Here is a 24,572-nt window from a genome sequence, read left to right as displayed (position 1 = left end):
GCTATAAGTCGGCAGTTACGGAATAAGAATAAATAATATCGACCTGGTGTAAATGACCGTAGTAGTCGACAAACACCATGAATACTTCAAAAAAAGACTCCATATCATTATGATTACGGTCGATTCGACTGCGTAACCTCGGTCATTATATCAATTTTGGTAGCCCAGATTCCCGAGATGATATCTATGGTTGTAAGTCGTTCGCACGCAGCTTCGATTAGATAAATGTCAAACTCGTTTTAGTCTTCTGGTAATTGCTTTGTACGAGATACAGATAACCTTTACTACTCTCATATTACGTTACAGTTGTTCCGCAAGGGCTATGTAGTAGGGATGGTGTGAACCTCTGAAAGGTTCAGGTTCGTATGAACGCGAACCTTTTTGAAAAGTTCTGTGTGAACGCGAACATGAACCTCATAACGTCACGTGACGTCTTATTGCTAATTTCCACCCTTTTCAGATAAGTGATAGCCTATTATTAATGTAGGCTACTTGTACACGATACCTAGGGACGACTCTGACCACATAATGCCACAATGCTGAAGTACACATTGACGTCTTAAACGTCGCCAGATGTATCAACTGGGGCAATGAAATGATATAATAATCCCACAGAATTAATATATTCCGTCGCTTTGCCAATAATTTCGACGAGGAATTGCAAGGGAACATATAAGCTTACGCCTTAACGGTCTAGGCGAGACCGGACAATGTATTCGGCGTCTGAGTATCGCTTTGTTCATATTGAGCAGAGTGTAAAAAGGTTTCTCTGCTTGCTCCCAATATTATTTCATTAACAGGATATACAGCAGTAGACAACACCCCGGGTGCACGGATTTGGTTTTTATGACACAATAAACATATGAAGTCAAGATTGACCCCGTACGCCCGCTAAATTTTTTACATCAGACAACGATATCAATTTCATTGATTGGTTCAATAAGCATCAATTGCTGACTACATGTAGTGTATTTCGCTCTTGATGTTGTGTGATTGCGGGTCAAGCACACAGTCACTAAATATTCACAAACGGAAAACTAGATATTTAGAGCAAACTTTTGTAGCAAAACATGTACAATTTTTGAGATTGTTAAGGTGCATGCTCGTTTAGTGTTGATTTTTTATGCTGCCAGCGCCATGCATAGAGTGGCCCGCAGTTGAAATGCAATAAATTTCAACCAAAGATGTTGTAATGAAGTGAAAATTGTAATATGTGAAAAAGGTTCACGGTGCAGAACCTACCAAGGTTCGTTTGTGAACGTGAAGCTCTAAATTTCTGAGGTTCACACACAGAACGCGAACGTGAGCCTCACGTTCACACCATCCCTACTATAAAGCAAACCTATACCTGACCAATCGTCATTGACCTAGGGTTGTAACCAGCTCACAAGGTTCCGAGGCACAAATCAATCTCACTTTTATAGTTTGGACTTGAGTCAGGTCGAGTCATTTTCAATCCTCCACTCAGTCAAGTCCGAGTCCAAGTCGGCGAGCAGAGGATCGAGTCCGAGTCATGTTGTTAGGACTCGAGTGCGTATGCAAGTCAGTGTGTTGACTGTTCGGTTTCAAGTTGAAGTATTGTTAAATCCACTTTTTCAACTCTGCTTGGTGATATCGAATGTTTCACACTCATATTGCACTAATAATATAGCATCATAACAGGTTGCATGTGGTTACGAATCAATACGCTGCGATGACCTAAGCAGATTCTGACGACTGCAATCTCTTAATCACTACAAATAGTGTTGTGACTCGAGGCGGAATGGTCTCCCGATAAAAAAAGAGAATATTTATTTAAACAAAATATGACATATCCACGCTTATTTTTCGAAAACATACAGCTCTAAGCGATATATGTATCATTGTTCGACACAGGATTTTTGTTCGCGGAAAGAGACAGGTAGTACTTTCTTTTTCTGTTTTAGTCGTTTTTCAAGGGCTCAGGGTTGGAGACCAAACGATGATCGGCTTGCCGAAAATATCGAGTCGATATCACACTTTGAAGTAAATGTCGGTATCGGCCCTTTGAGGCACAAAAAAGATCGGCATCTTCTGTGACGCTACAGCGTTGTAGTGGAGAGTCAGAAAATTATAATCTACGACTGTCATATTGGGATTATTGATATATTTCTTATAGTTTACGGGCAGAATTGGTCAAACTCGTCATCGTTAGTACTCGAGATTAGAAGTAGAAGCGACGTCGCAAATTTCTACACAGGTAAAAGCAGAATAGCGCTTTCAAAGCAGTTGATAAGTCAGTCTTATAGGCTCAGTTTTGCCTAACGAACTGAAAACTGGTAAGTATACGTATATACGTTTAAGGTCATAACCACTCATTGACTGAATTGATTAATAGGCTCAAGTATACGGCAGAACCGACTGAAAGATTAGTATTACTTTTGTTAGCGACCACCTCTGCTTACCATCGTCCGTATGCAGCCTTTCTGGTAGTATTTAATGTTCAAGCATAATATTGACTACAAAGCTGTGTAGCCTATATAAATGCTTCGAAGGTTTATAATTGCGCTTTAGGCGAGAAACGATGTTTGTTAAATACAGGGCCGTAACTGCCGCACCCCAAACCCCCCAATTGGGGGGGCGAGCTCGAAGAGGGGGCCCAAAATTATTTCGTGAATTAGCATAAATTATGGAGTATTTTTTGAAAATTTAAGCAACTTTGTCAAAAATCTCGCGCTGCGCGCGATTTCAAGTTGCCAAATATCTTGAATATTGGGTACTCTTCCCACAAGAAAAAAACGCAAGATTTATAGAAATGGGCATATCAGCGTTGGCCATTACCTCGCCACGACGCACCAAGACATATAAAGTTTTAGGCCATGTAACATGCGACTGCAAAAAGTGTGCCAGAACGATCGGCAGCGAGAAAACCTTGGCCGAAAATTATGCTGACCGAAAACTTCGTTATATATACAAAATACATGTGGGTTTAATAGTCCATATAGGCGTCTAAATGACTGGCACCTTAATGTTCCTGTCTTGGCAATCTGAACCTCACAAGACAAATACCATCCCGCAGGGAAAAATTATATGCCATTGAAGAAATACCAATTTGAAATCGTGTGATTTTTTAGTTTAGTACGTTTGGGCGATTGTATATTTTTGATATAGCAGACAGGAGGTCACGAGATAGCATCATGTAACGAAGTCATACCAGTGGGTCCACCTGCCCGAAGATGTCTGATTATTATTTACGGGCTCTACATTTTCCAAGACAACACCTGACTCAGCTCTACCGGTAAATCTGATTACGTGAGCAACTGAGCATAGAGGTCAAGAAATTGATAGCAATGCAATTCTCGATCTTATTGACCGATTTTATCTTGAATTATCGAAAATTTTCGCGCTTAGCGCTGGCTTACTAAGCAGTACATCTGTAATTTCGTGAACAACGTGGTGGCGGCCTGGCGGGTCGGTTTGTCACCGTATGGGAGCCCAAGACTCCAGTTTTTTGGGGCCTGACGAAGTGATGTTTCTTTCCTGCCAACGGGTATACAATACACCCGGAGATGTTTATTTATTATTGAGGGGTCCTACCCTTTCAAACACACCTCACTCTGCTCTACCGGTAAATTTGATTACGTGAGCAGAGAAAGGATAAAAATTGATAGCAATATATATGCAATTCCCGATCATATTGCCCGATTCAGTCATGAATTATAAAAAAATTTCGCGCTTCGCGCGTTTAGGCGCTAAAAGCTGACTCACGAAACGGAAACCTAATACAGATGATAAGCAGCGGTAAACAACGGACAGCCAGAGAGGGGTCTGGGGGCCGAAACCCCCCATAAGTTAGGTTTATCACCCTATGGGGGGCCCAGGACCAACGTTTTGGGGGAGGCTGACGAAGTGCTGTTACGGCCCTGGTTAAATATAGGCTGAATATATCATGGTTATTGGTGACGGTGCTGCATATCCATGTTAGCGGTATCGGCTCACAAATCCGATATCGGTCGGAATCTCTGGTTTTCCCACAATACATTGGGCAATGGTGATTTACACCATACCTATATTCTTCGATAGGATTCCTGTGCTGCCAACTTCTAGCACGGCTCACTTTCGTCCTAGACATACCAGCATTTACGCGCATCGGACGTAGAACGATCAAAGACAAGCCTTCAACACTTTGGTAGGATTACTGTAGCTGCGGAAGTGATCAGTAAGCAGGGAGAATTTGACAATAAAATTTCATAACGCTGTGTTTATATGACCGAAGAGCATTGCTTTACTTCAAAGTCTGATACCTCCCAGAATTAACGAATGGAAAACATTTCCTGAACCCCTGTTGTGTAAAGTGGCGTCCGAGTTCAAGCATGTCGGATTGTCGGTTTGCATAAACTTAAATTTTCTACTCGGCCCACTGAACAATGAACATGCATAATTTGCAGAGTTTTGTAAGACTTCTCAGTACGGAAGTTTTCTGGATCCAGGCGCCTTCCCGTCTGTTGATTATTATTAAAATATATTGAAATTTTAACATTTCCTGGGGTCTTACAGATGTTTTATAATGCACAACAGATACAAATCTCGCTGATAAAGTACCGAAATCTGTCGGCATGAAGAACATATTCAAGTGCATCGCAGCTCTTTGCATTGTAATATCAAGTGCAAGATACGTTTTCGGTAAGGGCATAGATGTATTGAACTCCTTACATGAGGTAATTACTAGGGCAAGTTTTTGCAACTTTTGCAACTTGTTTTTACAGCTGCCGGCAGCTTCCTAAATACTCAGAAGTTATGTAGTATGGTGTTCCAAGCTATTTGGAGGATTCTTATATGGCTACTTTTTGCAACTTTTCTCCATTTTTTTAATGCAACTTTTTGTAAATTTTTCGATTTTTCATGAAATTTTTTGGAAACTTTTTTCGACTTTTCTTGCAATTTTTTTTCAATTTTTCATGCAACCAACTTTTTACTGGAAATATTTGGCAGTATATATAAAGAGATCGCTCCATTAGTCCACTGTCGTTTAAATTTGAGGTCCTTTCTGATTTGACGCACATTCAGGCTAGACAGCCGAAAAATAAATTTTCACTGGGTCAATTTTTTTGATGCTTTTGATTTTGTTAAAGTCGCCAATGATTTTGCTACAGTGCCTTGGATAACGATCGATTCGAATATCTCATGCCCAAATATTTTCGAGGAACTTGTCCATAAATGCAACCTTTTGGTGCAATTTTGTGAAAAAATAAATGCAACTTTCCACGGATTTGACTGCAACAAAAACTTGCCCGAGTGATTACACATTGCGCATGCATTTGTCCATCTTACCGAGTGGTTTAACCAGTTTATAAAAGAAGGCAATCTATCAGGTAGAAACAATATTCGTTTAGTATTGGTGTTGTCGCTTGCCTCGCCGCAAGGCAACATTGGGAAATTTACGCGATGAATTAGACCTGAGTAACTGAAATCTCGAATCGAGTTCATATAAACCAGTGGTTCCCAACCTTTTTCGACCGATCGCCCCCTTTTCAATGTCAACACCGATCATCGCCTCCCAAATTTTGTGCACCGATAATTGGGCATACAGACTGTAATCACCGGCGGGTTGACTAAAAAAAAAAGGTCATCTTTCTCCGCTCAGAGCTGAAAATAACGTTTTTTCTCTCCAAATTGCTAGGTGGATGACTAAAAAAAAAAAAAAAAAAAGGTCAGCCGTTTTGACGCGTCATCGCCCCCCCTATCGCCCCCTTCGCTATTTTCGCCCCCCATCGCCCCCTTTGTCCATTTTCGCCCCCCTATCGCCCCCTTCGTCATTTTCGCCCCCCTAGATCGCCAAATCGCCCCCTGGGGGGCGATATCGCCCACGTTGGGAACCACTGATATAAACGCTTCATACACGACGATGATCAACAGCGAACTTGATGATAATTAATAACGGTAGCCCAGTTCACGTTCAAGGCCAGGATGAATACGTAATCACCCCTACATTTGTGTTGTAAAATAATACTAGCAATGTCTTCAGAGTTTATTCAAAAAAATAGCCTTGAGAAATCCAAAATAAGAATACATGATCATGGATATAAAATATTCAAAACAGATTGGGAGGAATAGTTTGCATTCACTGATGAATGGAGGTAAACCTGTTTATATTTTCTGTCAAATATTCGGCAAATCATCACAAAAGTAGTATCTAAAAACGACATTACGAATTCGTTCTAGAACACTAGGTCATTTTTATGCGCTATTAAATTTGTCCACGTTCAAGCATCATTCAGTTTTACCAACCCAACACTTGAAGTAACTACTTCGCACTGTCTTGACGTCATATCAGTCAAATTCGCAGCGCATTCCTGGTGAAGACCCACATGTACTACCTAAAAAATCATTATTGCATAGCCAACATTTCATTGTAAGTGAATGAATTCATAATTTTCATTTTTTTCTGAATAGCCTCTTTTAAAACGAAGTTTTGTGATATGCGGCTCGAGAATGAAACAGGTCTGTCCATCCATTATATAGTATATACCGGTGCTTCCCAACCGCGGCTCCAGGGTAGCCTTCGTGTAGCTATGATTGACCTCCGAATATGCCATAAAAATATAATAGATCACAGTTGTTGTTGTTCTTGTTGTTGTTGTGATTGTTGTTGTGATTGTTACTGTTGTTATTGTTGTTGTGATTGTTGTTGTTGTTGTTGTTGTGATTGTTTTTGTTGTTGTTGTTGCTGTTGGATATTAGTTATGTCTAATGCCGGCCAAAGCCGCTTCTGAAAACCGAAGAAGAGAGTTCTTCCAGAATAGCGTTAAACGCATGGATGAATACCCGTCAGCATAAGATATGTCGTGGGTTCTGCAGGTCATAGACTTTTATATATCGTCTCTGTGGAGAGTAAATTTTGACATAATTTTAGTAACGTCAAAATAACAGCTCATAGTCCAGTGTAAATTGCAATAAGTCCAATATTGCTCAGCGTATAATCCCCCGCCAACTTTTGCTGGAATGCATGAAGAGCTATCACATAACGACATAATAGTATGTTGTAGTAATGATATGCATTTTCAGTCTCTTGCAATTAGAGCACTCGCCAATCTGCGTCTATCAATGCTAAAATAACCTATATATAATCTAAAGAATTCTAAATGCATGCTTTTAACGTAGCTGGATGCTGAGATCCAGAGGTAGGCTAGCAACTTAAAAATTTTCGTTATAAGTAGTCTACTCGAGTGTTTTCATGCAGCTCCATACGTACTCGGAAGCTGGAAATGCGGCTCCGACATCCAAAAAGGTTGAGAGTCAGTGGTCTAAACATTTCGGTTAGATACAAAATATATGATGAAAATGAGGGGTTGACAGCTATTTGAATGATGAGTCAATTAGAATGTGGTGGATGATAAATATGTTCGATATTCGCCTATAAGCGTTGACGCAGGTTGAAAATTCCGACATAAAATACTACATTGATTCTACACAGCGCCGCGACATTGATGACGCACCGTACCGTAAACAAAAACTTGCACCATAGCCTAGGGTGCGAATCATGTACATGGCACTAAATGGAACACTATTTTACAGGTTCAAATGAGTACGGAAGAAAAACCTTGTTTCAGATAGTGACGATGGCCTAACCTCACCCTGTAGTCGCTAGTGAATGGGTAAATCTTGTAAATGCATCCACAGCAGTGTTCCTTAAACTGAGCTGCGTGCCCCCTTTGGGGGCCTAAAAGCATCTTAAAAGGATGCGAAATTTTCCACTATCATCAAGGGTAGCGTTTTGGAAAAAGTTTGAAAACCACTGATCTACAGTGACACGAATAAAATGTTCACCGAGGTGGCATGCGAATAATAAATTATTACTACATTTACACTTCCTAGGGCAAAACATAATGGTCAATCCAAATTCGAAATAATGGAACACAATTAAACGACGACAAACCCTCCATAACAGTACGCCTACATGTTTTCAACTGGCATGTGTTAAAGCAAATTGAAGATGCTTTGTGAAGATCATATTGACCGAATGTTGACCGAACCATCAGCATACATATTGTCAATTGTCCATTGTGGCATTGTCCTAGGCGCGGAATAGTCCTGCGCTTGCTATCTGAAGTCACCAACTTCTTCAGCTCTGTCGGTAAATCTTATCACGTGGACTGAGAAAGGATTAAATAATAGTAGCATTATAAGCAATTACGAATTATTATTACAGACAAAATTACATCCATGAGTTGAGATTTCTTCGCACTTCGCGCGAATACATATACTTAGGCAGGACCCCTATAACAGTAAAACGTACCTTACTGGTATTCGCGAAAGGCCCATCGCGAAGGCCCGTTGCCACTCAAAAGTTTGGCTCATGATCCTCTTGGGGCCAAAACTGACGTTTTGTCGGGGGGGGGGGGGGGGCGAAGTACGATTTCGGCCCTGAACACTTGGTATCTCTCTTGTGAGTGTCTTCGAGTGACTGACATGATACTGTCGTAGAGATGCAATACGTCATGTACTGCGCAGACCGTGTCATGAAAATGAAAAGAATGGCCGCTCTGTAAATCGACTGATAATGTGGATGGTGATGATAATATGTTTCCAGTCGCACGAGCACGCACCGGTCCCGCATAAACTTCTCGTCGAGCCCGACGTCTCGTCGATATGTAATGCTATACCAATTATTCTTGAAATAAATCTTGGGCATTGTTGATAAAATAATTGCTATAATTTGTTTCAGGAGAACGTTCTGAAAGAGACGGTGACGGGTCACCAATTGCCAGGGTACGTATAGGCGTAGCTTGCAGCAAACGTGAGTCCATATACAATTCAGCCTGTGATTGAATTCGTATTAGTCACCAGATTAATCTAACATTTGCGGATATATTATGTTCGAAGTGGTCTGGTGTACAAGACCATAGTAGTCAAGCACCATTAACCCCACATACAAAAACAACAACAATAGTAGTGATTGATGTTAATTGCTCAACCACATGAAAATCAACACCGATGAAGATATTCTAATCTATGATGTTAAAGACTAGGGATGGTGTGAACCTCTGAAAGGTTCAGGGTCATGTGAACGCGAACCTTTTTAAAGGTTCTGTGAGAACGCGAATGTGAACCTCATGACGTCACGTGATGTCATATTGCTAATTGCAACCCTACATTTCAGTGAAGTGATAGCCTATATGAATTTAGCGACGACTCGGGCCACATAATTCCGTATTGCTGAAGTACAGCATATTGACGTTTTAAATGTCGCCAAACGTATCAACTGAAGGGGGTTACCATACGTCCTACTTTAGAAGTATTTGTCCTCCTTTTTTTTTTAAATGTCCTCCGAGGAAGCCTAAATGTCTTCTTTTTTGGGAATTCGTCCTCCCTTATAACTTTTAGAGCTAATGTAGTGAACAGATTCTAGTTAAAATAGGCATAAATGTCGCTAAATAGGAGATTCGTGGTTAGAACGAAAGCGATGACCTTATTTTTGATCAACCAACTGATAATGTGAAAGTAAAACTGTATTTCGGGAGCTGAAGCAGACAGTTGGCCTTTTTTCAGTGAACCAACTGATATAATGTGTATGAAAAACAGTATTTTGGGAGCTGAACCAGAAAGTTGACCTTATTTTTTTCAGTCAACCGACCACGAAGTGCAAAAATTTACCATTTTTCCAGGATTTTCCTCCGGTATTGCAAGTCTGAAAATTTTGAAAATGTGTACTCCTTTACCGATTCCAAAATATGATAACCCTACAACTGAGGCAATCAAATGATATATTATTCCAATAAAAAAATATTTTCCGTGGGTTTGCCATTAATTTCGACGAAGACTTGCAAGGGAATATAAGCTTATGCTTTAATGGTCTATAGGCCTGACCGGACAATGTATTCGGCGTATGAGTATTGCTACGTTGATATTGAGCAGAGTGTAAAACGGGTTTCTGTATACTGGCTACCGATATTACCCCTTTAACAAGTTATGCAGCTGTAGCCAACACCCGAATCGCACGGATTCGGTTTTTATGATACAAGAAACATATGAAATCAAGATTGACCCCGTACGCATGCTAGATTTTTTACATCAGACAACGATAGCAATTTCATTGATTGGTTGAATAAGCATCATTTGCTGACTACCTACGTGTTATTTTGCTCTTGCTGTTGTGTGATTACGGGTCATGCTCGCAGCAGAGAGTCACTAAATATTCACAAACGGAAAACTGGATATTTCGAGCAAACTTTTGTAACAAAGCAAGTAAAATTGTTGGGATTGTCAAGGTGCATGCTCGTTTAGTGTTGATTTTTTTATTGCCACCATTACGCATGAGGTAGTTACGCATGCGTACTACTGTTTTCAAGTTGCCTGTTGCTACATACGGCGCAATGTTGCTATGGTTGAATTTCCATTAATGTTATTTATAAATTTTCATTACTGCGTCACAATTCCCCATTTGGTTTTGAATCCATCTTTGTTCTGTATCCTTTATCGTGCCGGTTGCTCTTGATAAAAGGCACGCGAAAAGTTTTTCGAGTCAATAAATATGAATTTGCTGTTAAAAGCCGTGTTCAAGTTCTGTACCACCAATCAGTTATTTAAAATATTGTAGTTATATTTCTCTTTATGCACGGAATCGTTGCAGAGAGGTCTTCTTATTAATTTCAGTTCTTTTGTCCGGATCACATGCCTATAGAGTTTACAAAAAATGTAAATAACATTTTACGAGCTACCATTTTATTGTTTCAAGTAACAATCATCACGCCAATAGGTAATTCCGTTTCAGATACAACTCCGTAATGCTTTTCGCCTCAACGACGGAAATTTTAATGCGGCGAAGGGCAAAATTCCATGACATTATCTGGCGTAAATAAAAGTTACGAACCGCCTCTCCGAAGCAAAAATATCATTTGAATCCCACGATGCGGTCTACTTTTTATGTGTGGAAACATTTTACTGAGCCTCACGAGCCCAGCTCTCTGTACCGTCTGAAGTGCTTAATTTCCGGCTTCTGACAGCCTATATGAGAGCGTATTTATGACTGTTTCTCACAACTACTCACTTACTTGCTTACTTGTGTAAATTTTAGTGTCTCTACTTCTACTTGAAGTAGTTTTAGGATGATTTTAAAAGGATTACTTCTACTCGTGTTTGACTATATTTCATCTTTGCTACTTCTATTTCTACTCGAGTAGCTTTCTTGACTGCTTTGACCACCTCTGAGCAGATGGCGAGGAGTAACTTAACTTCGACACTTATGAATTCTAGAGTTGGCCTCGGTCGGACTCGAACGGGCAACCTCTATTGGCGTTCCAGCTGTCGATCATACTACTACGTGTCGCTATGTCACAACATGATTTTTGGCGACGCCACATAATATTTATATGCGGTTGGGGTGCAATGGAGATCATTTGACAAATATTTTAGCTGCAGTTCGAATACGGTGACTTCCGGAAGAAAATGAATGCGACCAAAAATTATTTCCGGTGTCATCTTTAATTTGAGATCTAATCATATTTAGAGCACTGTGATCCGTCAATATATTATATCATGTCAATGCGTCTGGATATCGCGACATGAACAAGGCGCGGAAACGACCTGAAGGCATCTTTCCGCGATGTCACTTTCGGCCATAGATAACATTGAAGACCTACGAATTTCAGCACGCTAGTGCATTGGGCGATGCCTCGATACAAAAACCCTTGATACTGGAACGTGGTAAAGGCACGCTCAGCACGTAAGCCTAATCGATATGACATATTTATGGCGGCATGTGAACTGATGCTACCATGTATTCCCATTTATATGTCAAATATATAGTGGGCAATGGGCAAGCTCGAAGAGCCATTGGAACTCACTCGCTGAGATAATGCTATTTTCTTCCAGCATTCACTGTGCTCTGACGCATTGGGAAGATTGGTATTGTGCCCGTCTAACCTTGTGCCTGTCATCCCAACAATGTGGCTGCCACTCCCAGCACAACCGGCAACGCCCAATCGCTCCAATGCAAGGATGCGCCTACTCGCAGAATACCTGCTATGGATTAAATACATCGTGCCTGGTAATAAGTCGGTGGTATTTTAGGGTGAATTAATTTACCAATAGTTACGTTTATATAAATATGTGAAGATTAGATATATTTCGACGAACGCCTGTGTGATTTTGATTAACTTAACATTGAACTAGTAACATCGGCGTAGTTTGACGTCACAATGAAACTGTGACGCACTCGGTACGTGGATTGAAATAATATAATTTACATTTCAGGACTCGATTCTGGACCTCTGACTACTGGAGGTAACTATACGAGCTTTAATCTGGCTATCTCAGCACCAGTCATTTTGCAGCAGGTTTAGGCTATGTCTCAATCGCAGTTCTGGGAAGCAAGGTCGCAACAGCGATTTGCCAAGTACCCGACAACATAGGTATAGGCCGCGTAAAGGCATCAACGCATCGTCAAGGACGGGATGTCCAAAACTGAAAGGCCAGCGAAAATCTTAGGGTCGAGACCCAAAAATCGAGTAATTAGAACCTGTAATTACGGCTAATCTGAGGAATAATAAAGTCTACGACTAGGAAGTAGTGATTCCCGTGTCGAAGTAGGATTTTCAATAGTAATGAGCAGATTTTAGAATCCGTGAATGATATCCCTTATCTGGGCATTTGGGTTAATTGCTATCGCTATTCCTGTTGTCACCAACATAATTCTGCCAGATTCAGTCCCCTTCCTTGCTGATGGAAATTTTGTTTATAAGATATCAGAAATCAAAGCCGCTCACAATCAAGTATGTGAGTTAAAAGTGTCCGCAGTCCAGACATTCTATAAAATAGCCGTTCTAGTCTGTGTCATATATTGTCTCATACTCTGATTTAGCGAATCGTGAGCAGTTGAGCAAATGTTTTATGACTCCTGATAAAATTGTCCACTGCTTAATGTATGTGAGGGAGAGATGTTTTGTGGGGGTTTCTGTATACACTTTACTATCACCAGACAATTCATTTTTCCTTAGAGTGGGGTAATTGGGGACCATGTTCCGTAACATGTGGATCCGGAAAAACGAAACGAACTCGGACATGCAAGAAAAGTAACTGCAACTCGGAAGAGATCAAGGAATGCGAGTTAACATGTGCACGTGAGAAATATATATATCAGAACAATTCTTCATTATTACAACCTCCAGAACCATTAGTGCCTCACTCCACCAACACCCCTTCCCGACTCACCCGGTGGCGCCGAGCCGAAGGGGTTACAAAATCATTTCGTAAATCAACATAAATTATAGCCATTATTAGAGAATTATTCAACTTCGAAAACTTCTTCGCGCTTGTCGCGACTCAATATCACGGTCACCTTCTATGGCCAATCATTCATTGCCCAAAAGTCTGACTGGCCGGCGTCAATTAGTCTTCTCCTCCCAATCTGAGCCTCACAGTACATCCGGGGTACCCAACCCACATAGTAAAAGGATGCACCCTGTGAGGAAATGATAATATATGTGTTCGTCTCGCAAAAGAAGTTTTTCTTTCAGTTTAGTCAGGTACGTTCAGGCAATTACAATATCTACTGATGTACAATTTATTAATTTATTCATGTTGAAATAAATCCAAACATTTTCTGCTAACACTCGTCATAGGTCTGTTTGCGGTATTCATCGTGGTTTCTCGACTACTATGGTGATTTACCGCAGGCCAATTTTGTCCATTTTATAATCCGTATCTGCAGCTCGTAGCACGGCCGTGAGATTTGTTATGGTGTATCTTAATGATGTCATTCAAAATGGTGTGCTATGTATCATATAGCAATTTGCACCGAATTTCTAACTATTCAGTCTGGCCGATATTTCCGTTCGTAGAATGGGGGACATGGACTCCAGAAGGCACTTGTAGTGCTCCGTGTGGAACAGGCCTCTAAACTCTACACTAGAGTCTGCAATATAGCCAGTGGATGTGTCGGCAGTGATCGGTATTACAATTGGTGTTCTATTGCTGACTGCGCCGCAGACATAAAATGCCCTCCCGGGTCTATATTTATTCCTGGAGGAGGAGGGGGAGGAGGTAAGAGTGAAAATATATATGATTTACAGCGAAGTAAAATTCGTAGACTTACTAATATAAGTCCCATCGCTATAAGTTCTTAACCAGTGCTCTCTGGAACACCTGAGGTTTCCTGAGACAGTCTCAGGGGTTCCATGGAGGCAACGACACACATTCATCTCATACATATGATTTGTGATGACACGTCCAAGTTGGTCATCATTACTTGCGGGCAGTTAGGCCCGATCAGTAGTGGGATTTTGACTCTTGTGCAGTGGCGGCTCGTCCTATAGGGCAACTGGGGCGTTGCCCCACCTACAATTATGTTCAGTACCAATTATTTACCATTTATAGATAGATGCACAGCAATCAATATATACCGAAATCACAGCGAAACCCGCATTCTTCTTGTGCTTTCGCTTGTAAATGCCCAATTGCCCAAACATAGCGAAGTCTCTGCGAAAATCGAATTCTCTTCCGTGTTTGCGCTTTGTGAATGCCTAGCCTGGGCTTGCCCCGGTAGCGCTCATAACAAGGTTTCCCTGTCTGTTCTCTCAAAGCCGCGCACAATAAAGACACTCTCTTCTACTCATAAAGTTACGGAGCAAGTGTGGCAACCTTGCCTTGTTGCCCCTAAGGTGTGATGTGATGTAACAATTCTATCTATATCTGAACTCGGTTACCGTCATATGCGTTGAGTCGACCTTTGCTGGTATAGGTCGATTTTGACGGTGTTTCGCACCATGATAATTCTTGAAACTTGATGGTTATGTCGTGATGGTGGTATTAACTAGGGATGGTGTGAACGTGAGGTTCACGTTCGCGTTCTGTGTGTGAACCTCGGAAATTTAGAGGTTCGTGTTCACAACAGAACCTTGGTAGGTTCTGCACTGTGAACCTTTTGGTAAATTGTAATTTTCAATTCAATGTAATTTTTCAATCCATTATAAGATCTTTGGCTCAAGTTTATTGCATTTCAACTGCGGGCCACTCCATGCATGATGCTGGCAGCATAAAAATCAACGCTTAACGAGCAAGCACCATGCACCTTGACAACCTTAAAAGTTTTAGTTGCTTTGTTGCAAAAATGTTCTCGGAATAACCAGCTTTCCGTTTGTGAATATTTAGTGACTATCTGCTGTGAGCTTGACCCGCAATCACACAACATCACGAGCGATATACGTAGTCAGCGAATGATGCTTATTCATTCAACCAATCAATGACATTGATATCGCCTTCTGATGTAAAAAATCGAACGGGCGTACGGGGTCAATCTTGACTTTATATCTTTACTGTATCATTAAAACCAAATCCGTGCGATTAAGGTGCTTGGGCTTAATGTGCTACTGCTGCATAACTAGTTGTTGTTTGTGGTATCCGTAGCGAGTATTGAAACCCGTTGTACACTCTGCTCAATATTAATGTTGCAATACTCAGACTCCGAACACATTGTCCGGTCGGGCTAAGGCCGTTAAGGCGTAAGCTTATATTCCTTGGTAAGTCCTCGTCGAAATTGTTGGCAAAGCGACGGAATGTACTGATTTTACGCAATTATTATATCCTTTGATTACCGCTGTTGATACATTAAGCGACGTTTAAAACGCCGATATGTAATTCAGCATTGTGGCATTATGTGGACCGAGTCTTCGCTAGGTATCGTGTACATTAATATAGGCTATCACTTCATTGGAAGATAGGGTTGGAATTAGCAATATGACGTCACATGACGTCAAGAGGTTCACGTTCGTGTTCACACAGAACCTTTCAAAAAGGCTCGCGTTCACACGAACCTGAACCTTTCAGAGGTTCACACCATCCCTAGTATTAACACTGCTCCAAGTTTCAGGCTTGCTACTTAAAGATTAGGGTAGTAATTTCGTTTCCGAAGTTCATTGTGTGCTGAACCATCATGTACAGCAAACAGATTTTACTCAAAAGCCGGTATTGGTCTCCATTGATTTTGAGGATGTTCCATACCGAGATCGGTCATAACATTTGGCACGGTAAGTCTTAATGCAAGAATCGTGATAACGTGAAAAACATACCAATTTCATTGATTCAACTCAAGGCAATTGCAAGCCAACTTGTTGATTCATTTTTCGTCAGCGGCTACCGACCGTTAAAAAAAAGGTCGAATTTAGCTGTAGCCCGGTTGTACTTTACCAAAGTGTCGTTCGGTCTGCATTCGACATAGCTCGGACATATCTGAATATGTTTGGGCATAAAGTGCTCAGGCAACCTCTTCATAGTGGGGAACGTTAGCTCAAATATTGGCTAAGGGGTCCACAAGACGAAAAAGGTTGGGAACCACTGGCTTATCCGGATGAGATGGCTGGGAGGAACCTATATAGAGGAACCTCCAACACTTCCGTAGGAATTCTGGAGTCGAGCTCGGTCGGATTCGAACCCGCAACCCATTGATGTTGTAGCTGTGGATTATACCACTACGCACACGGAGAATCGGTATTGAAATTCACAAAACATTAGAATATCTGAGAAAAGTATCATCTAACGTATAATGAATGTTATTTATTTCTCGGAAGCAAGTTAGGATGATGTGGCATGGGGCGGATGATGTGGCAATGGGCGTGACTATGATGATGTGGCAATGGGATACGCGTGGCAATGGGCGTCATCTAGGCGTAGTAATTAGGGAGACGTGGCGTAATTTGATTGGACGGGCTATAAGGTCGTGATAACACTACTGATCGCATGCAAAATTGTTTCACTGTGGCACAGCTCGAATTATTTATTCACTATACATGAAAGATGGCCTTTTTATATAGCCTTCCTTTTTTGATATTTTATAAGTTTTTATAACATGGACCCTCTAATAACCTAATATATATTAATCAAAACACAACATATATCCCATCCTGTATAATTAAAATCTAGATAAAACAATCGAAGTGTTGTTCTTGTGTCTGGGTCAGCAACTAGTACAAAGATGCATCTTACTAATTTTCTCGTTATACACTGTACTGATTACAAGCACACACACTCTCACTACTAATAGTCATTGGTCATAAACGAAATTTAGGAAGTAGTCAAATAGCACATGCCTAGTCTACGTGCACTGCGTCAAGTATTCGAAGACTAGGACTTGCAGTCTTTCTTAATCATTTTTTTCAACCCATGCAGTTAAGCTACATTACAAATAACTTTAATTTTGCCAAGTGGGAAAGAGCGTTTGGTTATATTTACATCAATTTTGCAACTAGACGATATATTTGCTCTGTCACAATTTTATGGTATAATTAAAAAAAATTGCATCAATTTATATCCGCATCGCGAAGATGCATATTGCTTCTTTCTTCCTCTATGCAACTGAATTGTAATTTGCAAATAATGTCCGATGTAAGTTGTGGCCAACCTTTTCGGCCAAAAGACCCTATTAGATTTACGAACCATTGTGCGGGCAACTTTAATGTTGATAACCTTTTTTTAGTCGTCTGATTGGAACGAACCAAATTAGGTGACATTGAAAACAAGACTACGCTTTAAAATTTATACCAATTAAGTCATAAAAACTCCGTGTGCAACTGTAGAGTGCGCAGTCATGCCCTTGTCGCGCGAAGCACGAAAGTTTTTCAAAGGTAATGAATGAATTCGATAAATAAATATATTACTTGCATATATTGGGGGTCACCTCTGTATAGTAATGGGTTCATGTGGCAAGGACAGGATCATTTGGTGTTTTAGACATAGCAATATCGACGGTTTCTGTGAATATGCCTCTGTCATTTTGTGCAAATGTTTCAAAGCCGACGATCTAGCTTCGAGCGCACAAGTGAAGTGGCATCTTGGACGACATGTTATCTCCTAATTGCGAGTATATAGTTGGACTCAATTCTGTAAATTACGCGTATTTATAATTCCCAGGAGGAGTTCCAATACTAAATGCAAGAAATGTGACAATAAATCATGCGAAGTGCTAAGAAAAATGTCAAGTAAAATTAATCTGCTAACGCATATTCTAATTTATGGTCAAATACAAAGATCTGCGAAGAATGTGGCTGGGCCCTGCGTCGAAAGTAGTGAAGTTTTAGTCATCATCAAATTTCGCGGTCTGACTGATCAAATTTGGGTTGGCCTTGCTATTTTAGCTGATGTCATATCCAATTACGAGAATTACCTCGCAGACCACAGAAAACCTTATCGCGTGACACATTTGAACTGCGGGGCACGGTTTGGCCGCCTCTGATCTGTACTGTTACTAATAACAGTGATTGATGGTGCATAAAAATACTATTATCGGTATCATTAGTAATTTAAAGATACCTTTGAAAGCAATTGTTTTCACAAACTCCGACTCCAGCCACTACAGTTTTCACGACTCCGACTCCGACTCCATCAAGCGAAAATTAGCCAAACTCCGACTCCGACTCCAACTCCATGGCCCTGGCTGCTACCCGACCAAAAACAGGTCATATCTAGCTGTACTTTACCAAAGTGTAGCGCGGTTCGACATAGTTCAGACATATCTGAGTATGTTTTGCCATATATTGCTCAGTCAACAAATGGCTGTGCGGTAAAATCACATTTTAGTCACAGGCAAATTTTTGATTGGGGAGATTTTATTTCAAATATCAGCCAATCGGTCCACGAGGCGAAAAGGGCTGGGAACCACTGTCCTCACGGGCAGGGCCGTAACATAACTTCGTCAGCCCCCCTCCTCCCCCCCCAAAAAAAACCTTGGTCTTGGGCCCCCCACAGGGTGATAAGCAGTGGTGGTCAAAGTAGTCAAGAAAGCTACTCAAGTAGAAGTAGATGTAGCGACGAAAAAAATCTGCTCAAGTACGAGTAGAAGTACTTCTTCCATAAGCCACCTGAAACTACTTGAAGTAGAAGTAGAATTTACTGACTTTAAATCTACTCAAGTAAGTAAGTAAGTAGTTTTGAAAACAGTCTTAATTCGTCCCCATGGACTGTCAAAAGCTGCAAATTGAGCTATGCGGAAGGCGCGGAGAGCTTGATACGTAATAATGCATCCCAGGAGGTATCTAATTCGGCAGAATAAGCATTCTTTCGCATCATGGGATGCAAATTATAGTATTGATATGAAAATACGATACCAACCCTTTGTTTACTAGAAGTTCCCGTTTCAGAGAGCACCATAGCATGGCGCCCTACCCCATATTATAAGGCCCCAAGTTTAGGCGAAGAGTACTGCAGAGAAGTTGTATCGGATACTGTTTCAACCCTTTGTGCGATTATAATACGTTGATGAAATAATATTGTGGATCGTAAAATCTATATTTAGTGTAGCTTTATTTCCGGAAAATAGAGGCATTACCACAATTGCTTTTATGCTTCAACATGTATGTTCAGCAGACAAAATAACTGAAAGTAATTAGAACTCAAAGTATGATACTCGGAATTGAAAGTTAAATACAGATACCACTTCTTAAAAGCGGAAAATAAATTTCATGTCTTTTGTCCACAAAGCTGATATGCTAAAACAGGTCAACGTTAAAAAAGCCGGATTTTCCAGATTAGCACGACACGTCATGGGCTGCTAGATTACGATATGATAGGTAATTGCTAGATTGCGAAACGGTGGTTTCAAACGTTATGGTGGGCCATATTTACTGTGATGAAATATTTGATATGGGCGGCAATGCGGTGTGAGCGGAACCAAGCAATCCAGTACCTAAATTATATTCCCTGATACTTTCGTGAAATTATATCTGTCACTTTATAACTACTCTGCGCGAAGTGTAACAGAATTTCTGGGCTTTACTTGACTTTTATGAAAATTTGATATTGGTACTCCTTGAAAACAGCCCCAAAATTCCTCAGGCTATCTTTGGTATTGGGGGATTAAACTACTTCTACTTGAAAAACTGAAAATAGCGAAAAGTAAGTAAGTAGATCACAAAATATTACGAAGTAGAAGTAGAAGTAGAGAAAATCAGATCTACTTGAGTAAGTACCAGAAGTGGAGGAAAACTACTTGAGTACTTCCAAAAAGTAGAAGTACTTCGTAACTGACCACCTCTGGTGATAAGCCAGACTTTTGGGGGGCTTCGCCCCCAGACCCCCCCTTCGGCTGTCCGCTATTTGCCGCTACCTGTCATCAACATTGGGGCCCGTTTAGTGAGCCAGCAATTCTCGCCTAGACGCGGAATTGCATATATATTGCTATCAATTCTTATCTCCTCTCTTCTCACGTAATCAGATTTACCGGAAGAGCTGAGTGAGGTGTACTTGAAAAGGGATGACCCCTCAATAATAAATCTTCGAGCGTATACCCGTTGGCAGGAACGAAACAACACTTCGTCAGGCCCACCAACAACTTGGGTCTTCGGCTCCCATAGGGTGATAAACCGACCCCCTTTCATCATATTGTTCGCTTTTGCCGCGAAATTAGCTGTACTGTTTAGTGAGCCACTGCCAAGCGCGAAAATGTTCGATAATTCATGATAAAATCGGTCAATAATATCGGGAAGTGCATATGTATTGCTATCAATTTTTGTCCTCTCTGCTCACGTTATCAGATTTACCGGTAGAGCTAAGTGAAGTGTCTTGGAAACTGTAAATAATAATTGAACATCTTCGGGCGGGCGGACCCGTTGGTATGACTTCGTTACATGATGTTATTTCGTGACCCAGAGGTGGTCAGTAACGAAGTACTTCTACTTTTTCGAAGTACTCAAGTAGTTTTCCTCTACTTCTGGTACTTACTCAAGTAGATCTTTTTTTCGCTACTTCTACTTCTACTTCAAAATATTTTGTGAACTACCTACTTACTTTTTGCTATTCTCAGTTTGGCAAGTAGAAGTAGTTTAATCCCTCAATAAGAATGATGTCCTAAGGAATTTCGGGGCTGCTTTCGCGTAGTACCAGCATTTAGTTTTCATAAAAGTCATGTAGTAACCAGAATTTTCGTTGCGCTTCGCGCACACTAGATATGGCGTGACAAATATGTTTTAACGAAAGTATCGCTGAATATAATTTAGATACCGGGTTGCGTGGTTCCGTTCACACCGCATTGTCGCCTATATAAAATATATCATCACAGTAAGTATGGCCCATCATAACGCTTGAAACTACCGTTTTGCAATCTAGCAATTACCTATTATACCTAACAGCCCACGACGTGTCCTAATCTGGAAAAGTGGACTTTGACTTTTTTTAACGTTAGACCTGTTTTAGCAGACCACCGTTGAAACTTTGTGTACAAAAGATATGAATTATATTTTCCGCTTTTTAGAAGTAGAATTTTTATTTTTAATTCAATTACGAGTTTTATTCGTTGAGTTCTAATTATAGTTTCAGTTCTTTTGTCTGGAGAACATGCATGTTAAAGTATAAAAGCAAGCGTAGTAATGCCTTATATTTTCAGAAAATAAAGCTATCTACTATATGGCATTTTTACGATCTGCCATATTTTTAATTACGTATACTAATCGCGCGAAGTGTTAAAGCCGCATCCGACACAACTGCTCCGTATTGCTCTTCGACTAAACTAGGGGTCATATAATATGGGGTAGGGTGCCATCCCATGGTATTCTCTAAAACGGGGTGTTCGAGTAAACAAAGGATTAGTATCGCATTTCCATATCAATACTATCATTTACATTCCATGATGTGGACTACTGCTTATTCTGTCAAAAATTGACGCCTCCTGGGATGCATCAATATGAATAAAGCTCTCTACACCTACCGCATAACTCCATTTGCAGCTTTCGACAGTCCATGCGAACGAATTACGATCGTTTTCACAACTACTTACTTACTTGAGTAGATTTAAAGTCGGTCAACTCTACTTCTACTTCAAGTAGTTTTAGGTTGCTTATAAAATAAGTACTTTTACTCGTACTTGAGTAGATTTTTTCGTCGCTACTTCTACTTCTACTTGAGTAGCTTTCTTGACTACTTTGACCACCTCTGGTTGTGCCCATTATTACATACATACATCTCAAGATAACAACTAATTACCAAGAAACACCTGTGAGCAGGACCGTAACTGCCGCACCCCCAACCCCCCCAATTGGGGGTGGGGGTGGGGAGGGGCGAGCTCGGGGGAGGGGCGAGCTGCTATATCTAAAATATAGAATCGGCCAAACGTACTAAACTTAAAGACGCACACGATTTCAAATTGGTATTTCTTCAGTAGCATATAATTTTTCCCTGCGGGATATAATTCGTCTTCTGGGGTTCAGATTGCCAAGACAGGAACATTCGGCGCCATTCATTTAGGCGCCTATGGACAATTGAACCTATCTGTATTTTGTATATATAACGAAGTTTTCGGTCAGCGTGAGGGAAGTTTTCGGTCAGCGTGAGGCCGATCGTTCTGGCACACTTCATGAAGTCGCATGTAGTATGTCCTAAATCGTTATATGTCTTGGTGCGTATAGTGTCGTGGTATTGGTCAACGCCGATATGTTCAATTCTATAAATCATGCGTGTTATTTTCTTGGAGGAGAGTACCAAATAATCGAGATATTTGGCACCTTGAAATCGCGCCCAGCGCGAAAAAATGTTGAAAAGTTGCATAAATTTTCAAAAAATGCTCTAACATTTATGTTAATTCACGAAATAATTTTGGTATCCCTTCGAGCTCGCCCCTCCCCACCCCCACCCCCAATTGGGGGGGTTTGGGGTGCGGCAGTTACGGTCCTGCTCACAGGTGTTTCTTGGTAATTAGTTGTTATCTTGAGATGTATGTATGTAATAATGGGCACAACCAGAGGTGGTCAAAGTAGTCAAGAAAGCTACTCAAGTAGAAGTAGAAGTAGCGACGAAAAAATCTACTCAAGTACGAGTAAAAGTACTTATTTTATAAGCAACCTAAAACTACTTGAAGTAGAAGTAGAGTTGACCGACTTTAAATCTACTCAAGTAAGTAAGTAGTTGTGAAAACGATCGTAATTCGTTCGCATGGACTGTCGAAAGCTGCAAATGGAGTTATGCGGTAGGTGTAGAGAGCTTTATTCATATTGATGCATCCCAGGAGGCGTCAATTTTTGACAGAATAAGCAGTAGTCCACATCATGGAATGTAAATGATAGTATTGATATGGAAATGCGATACTAATCCTTTGTTTACTCGAACACCCCGTTTTAGAGAATACCATGGGATGGCACCCTACCCCATATTATATGACCCCTAGTTTAGTCGAAGAGCAATACGGAGCAGTTGTGTCGGATGCGGCTTTAACACTTCGCGCGATTAGTATACGTAATTAAAAATATGGCAGATCGTAAAAATGCCATATAGTAGATAGCTTTATTTTCTGAAAATATAAGGCATTACTACGCTTGCTTTTATACTTTAACATGCATGTTCTCCAGACAAAAGAACTGAAACTATAATTAGAACTCAACGAATAAAACTCGTAATTGAATTAAAAATAAAAATTCTACTTCTAAAAAGCGGAAAATATAATTCATATCTTTTGTACACAAAGTTTCAACGGTGGTCTGCTAAAACAGGTCTAACGTTAAAAAAAGTCAAAGTCCACTTTTCCAGATTAGGACACGTCGTGGGCTGTTAGGTATAATAGGTAATTGCTAGATTGCAAAACGGTAGTTTCAAGCGTTATGATGGGCCATACTTACTGTGATGATATATTTTATATAGGCGACAATGCGGTGTGAACGGAACCACGCAACCCGGTATCTAAATTATATTCAGCGATACTTTCGTTAAAACATATTTGTCACGCCATATCTAGTGTGCGCGAAGCGCAACGAAAATTCTGGTTACTACATGACTTTTATGAAAACTAAATGCTGGTACTACGCGAAAGCAGCCCCGAAATTCCTTAGGACATCATTCTTATTGAGGGATTAAACTACTTCTACTTGCCAAACTGAGAATAGCAAAAAGTAAGTAGGTAGTTCACAAAATATTTTGAAGTAGAAGTAGAAGTAGCGAAAAAAAGATCTACTTGAGTAAGTACCAGAAGTAGAGGAAAACTACTTGAGTACTTCGAAAAAGTAGAAGTACTTCGTTACTGACCACCTCTGGGCACAACACAGTGGAGCGTATCGCCTTTTTAGGGCTTGTGCTCCACGACACAAATTTCATAATGTTCATAGGTCTGTTATCTTAGATAATGCGTGACGATTTTTAAATGTCTTCGATCATTTTGTCCGATTCACAAAATGCTGTAATGAATATATTTCGTATTAGTGTGTGGGGGGAGGGTGCGAGATGTTAATATGCAGATATGGGTCGCACTCCAGAAGATTGGGAACTACTTATCTTGGCGAATCAGCAGCACATGATCGCGGCCACTATATGTTAATCGTAATATGACTGAAATCAACAACCCTTGGTGTTGTGACGCCGTTTGATAAGTTGATGCGTCTCTATTAATCGTTTGTTTATGAATACGCATTGGTTTCATTTTTCGCATTGCTCATTGTATATATTTAAATATGTTCATGTTTCAGGCACGTGTCAGACCAACGAAGGATGACTTGGCAAAGCATACGGCGGCAAAACAGATTTCGCCAAAAGAGTCCAGATCTCATTGCAGTCGCAAATACAGTCAATTTCCCGATGAAAGTTAATTTGTCATATATTGTGATATCAGTTGTGCTTTTATTTTATCGAGCAAACTTATAGAAATACTAAAG

General features: G+C 40.5%; 1 protein-coding gene and 1 long non-coding RNA gene across 4 annotated transcripts in view; one reads left to right on the top strand and one right to left on the bottom strand.

The window, feature by feature from the left end:
- Positions 1 to 24,572, bottom strand: part of LOC145446576 (uncharacterized) — a 219,604-nt gene that overhangs the window by 101,990 nt on the left and 93,042 nt on the right. The gene's annotated exons all lie outside the window — the stretch shown is intronic.
- On the top strand, positions 1,782 to 24,501 carry LOC145446658 (adhesion G protein-coupled receptor B3-like). Of its 3 annotated transcripts, none has more exons than XM_080325008.1 (9): positions 1,782 to 1,900; positions 4,042 to 4,147; positions 4,537 to 4,641; positions 8,684 to 8,727; positions 11,830 to 12,004; positions 12,211 to 12,240; positions 12,954 to 13,076; positions 13,797 to 13,998; positions 24,387 to 24,501. In XM_080325008.1, the coding sequence occupies exons 3-8, from the start codon at positions 4,575 to 4,577 to the stop codon at positions 13,853 to 13,855; spliced, it is 498 nt and encodes a 165-aa protein (XP_080181134.1). In that variant the 5' UTR covers positions 1,782 to 1,900; positions 4,042 to 4,147; positions 4,537 to 4,574; the 3' UTR covers positions 13,856 to 13,998; positions 24,387 to 24,501. The 3 variants fall into 3 exon arrangements, with proteins under 3 accessions (XP_080181134.1, XP_080181133.1, XP_080181135.1); XM_080325009.1 differs by lacking the exon at positions 1,782 to 1,900 and adding an exon at positions 2,008 to 2,297; XM_080325007.1 differs by lacking the exon at positions 4,042 to 4,147 and having other exon boundaries at positions 1,793 to 1,900.

This window comes from Botryllus schlosseri, chromosome 9 (assembly GCF_051294905.1).
Source record: "Botryllus schlosseri isolate E-star chromosome 9, Bs_hap1, whole genome shotgun sequence".
NCBI classification, from domain to species: domain Eukaryota; kingdom Metazoa; phylum Chordata; class Ascidiacea; order Stolidobranchia; family Styelidae; genus Botryllus; species Botryllus schlosseri.
This window is presented reverse-complemented; position numbering and strand designations above follow the sequence as displayed.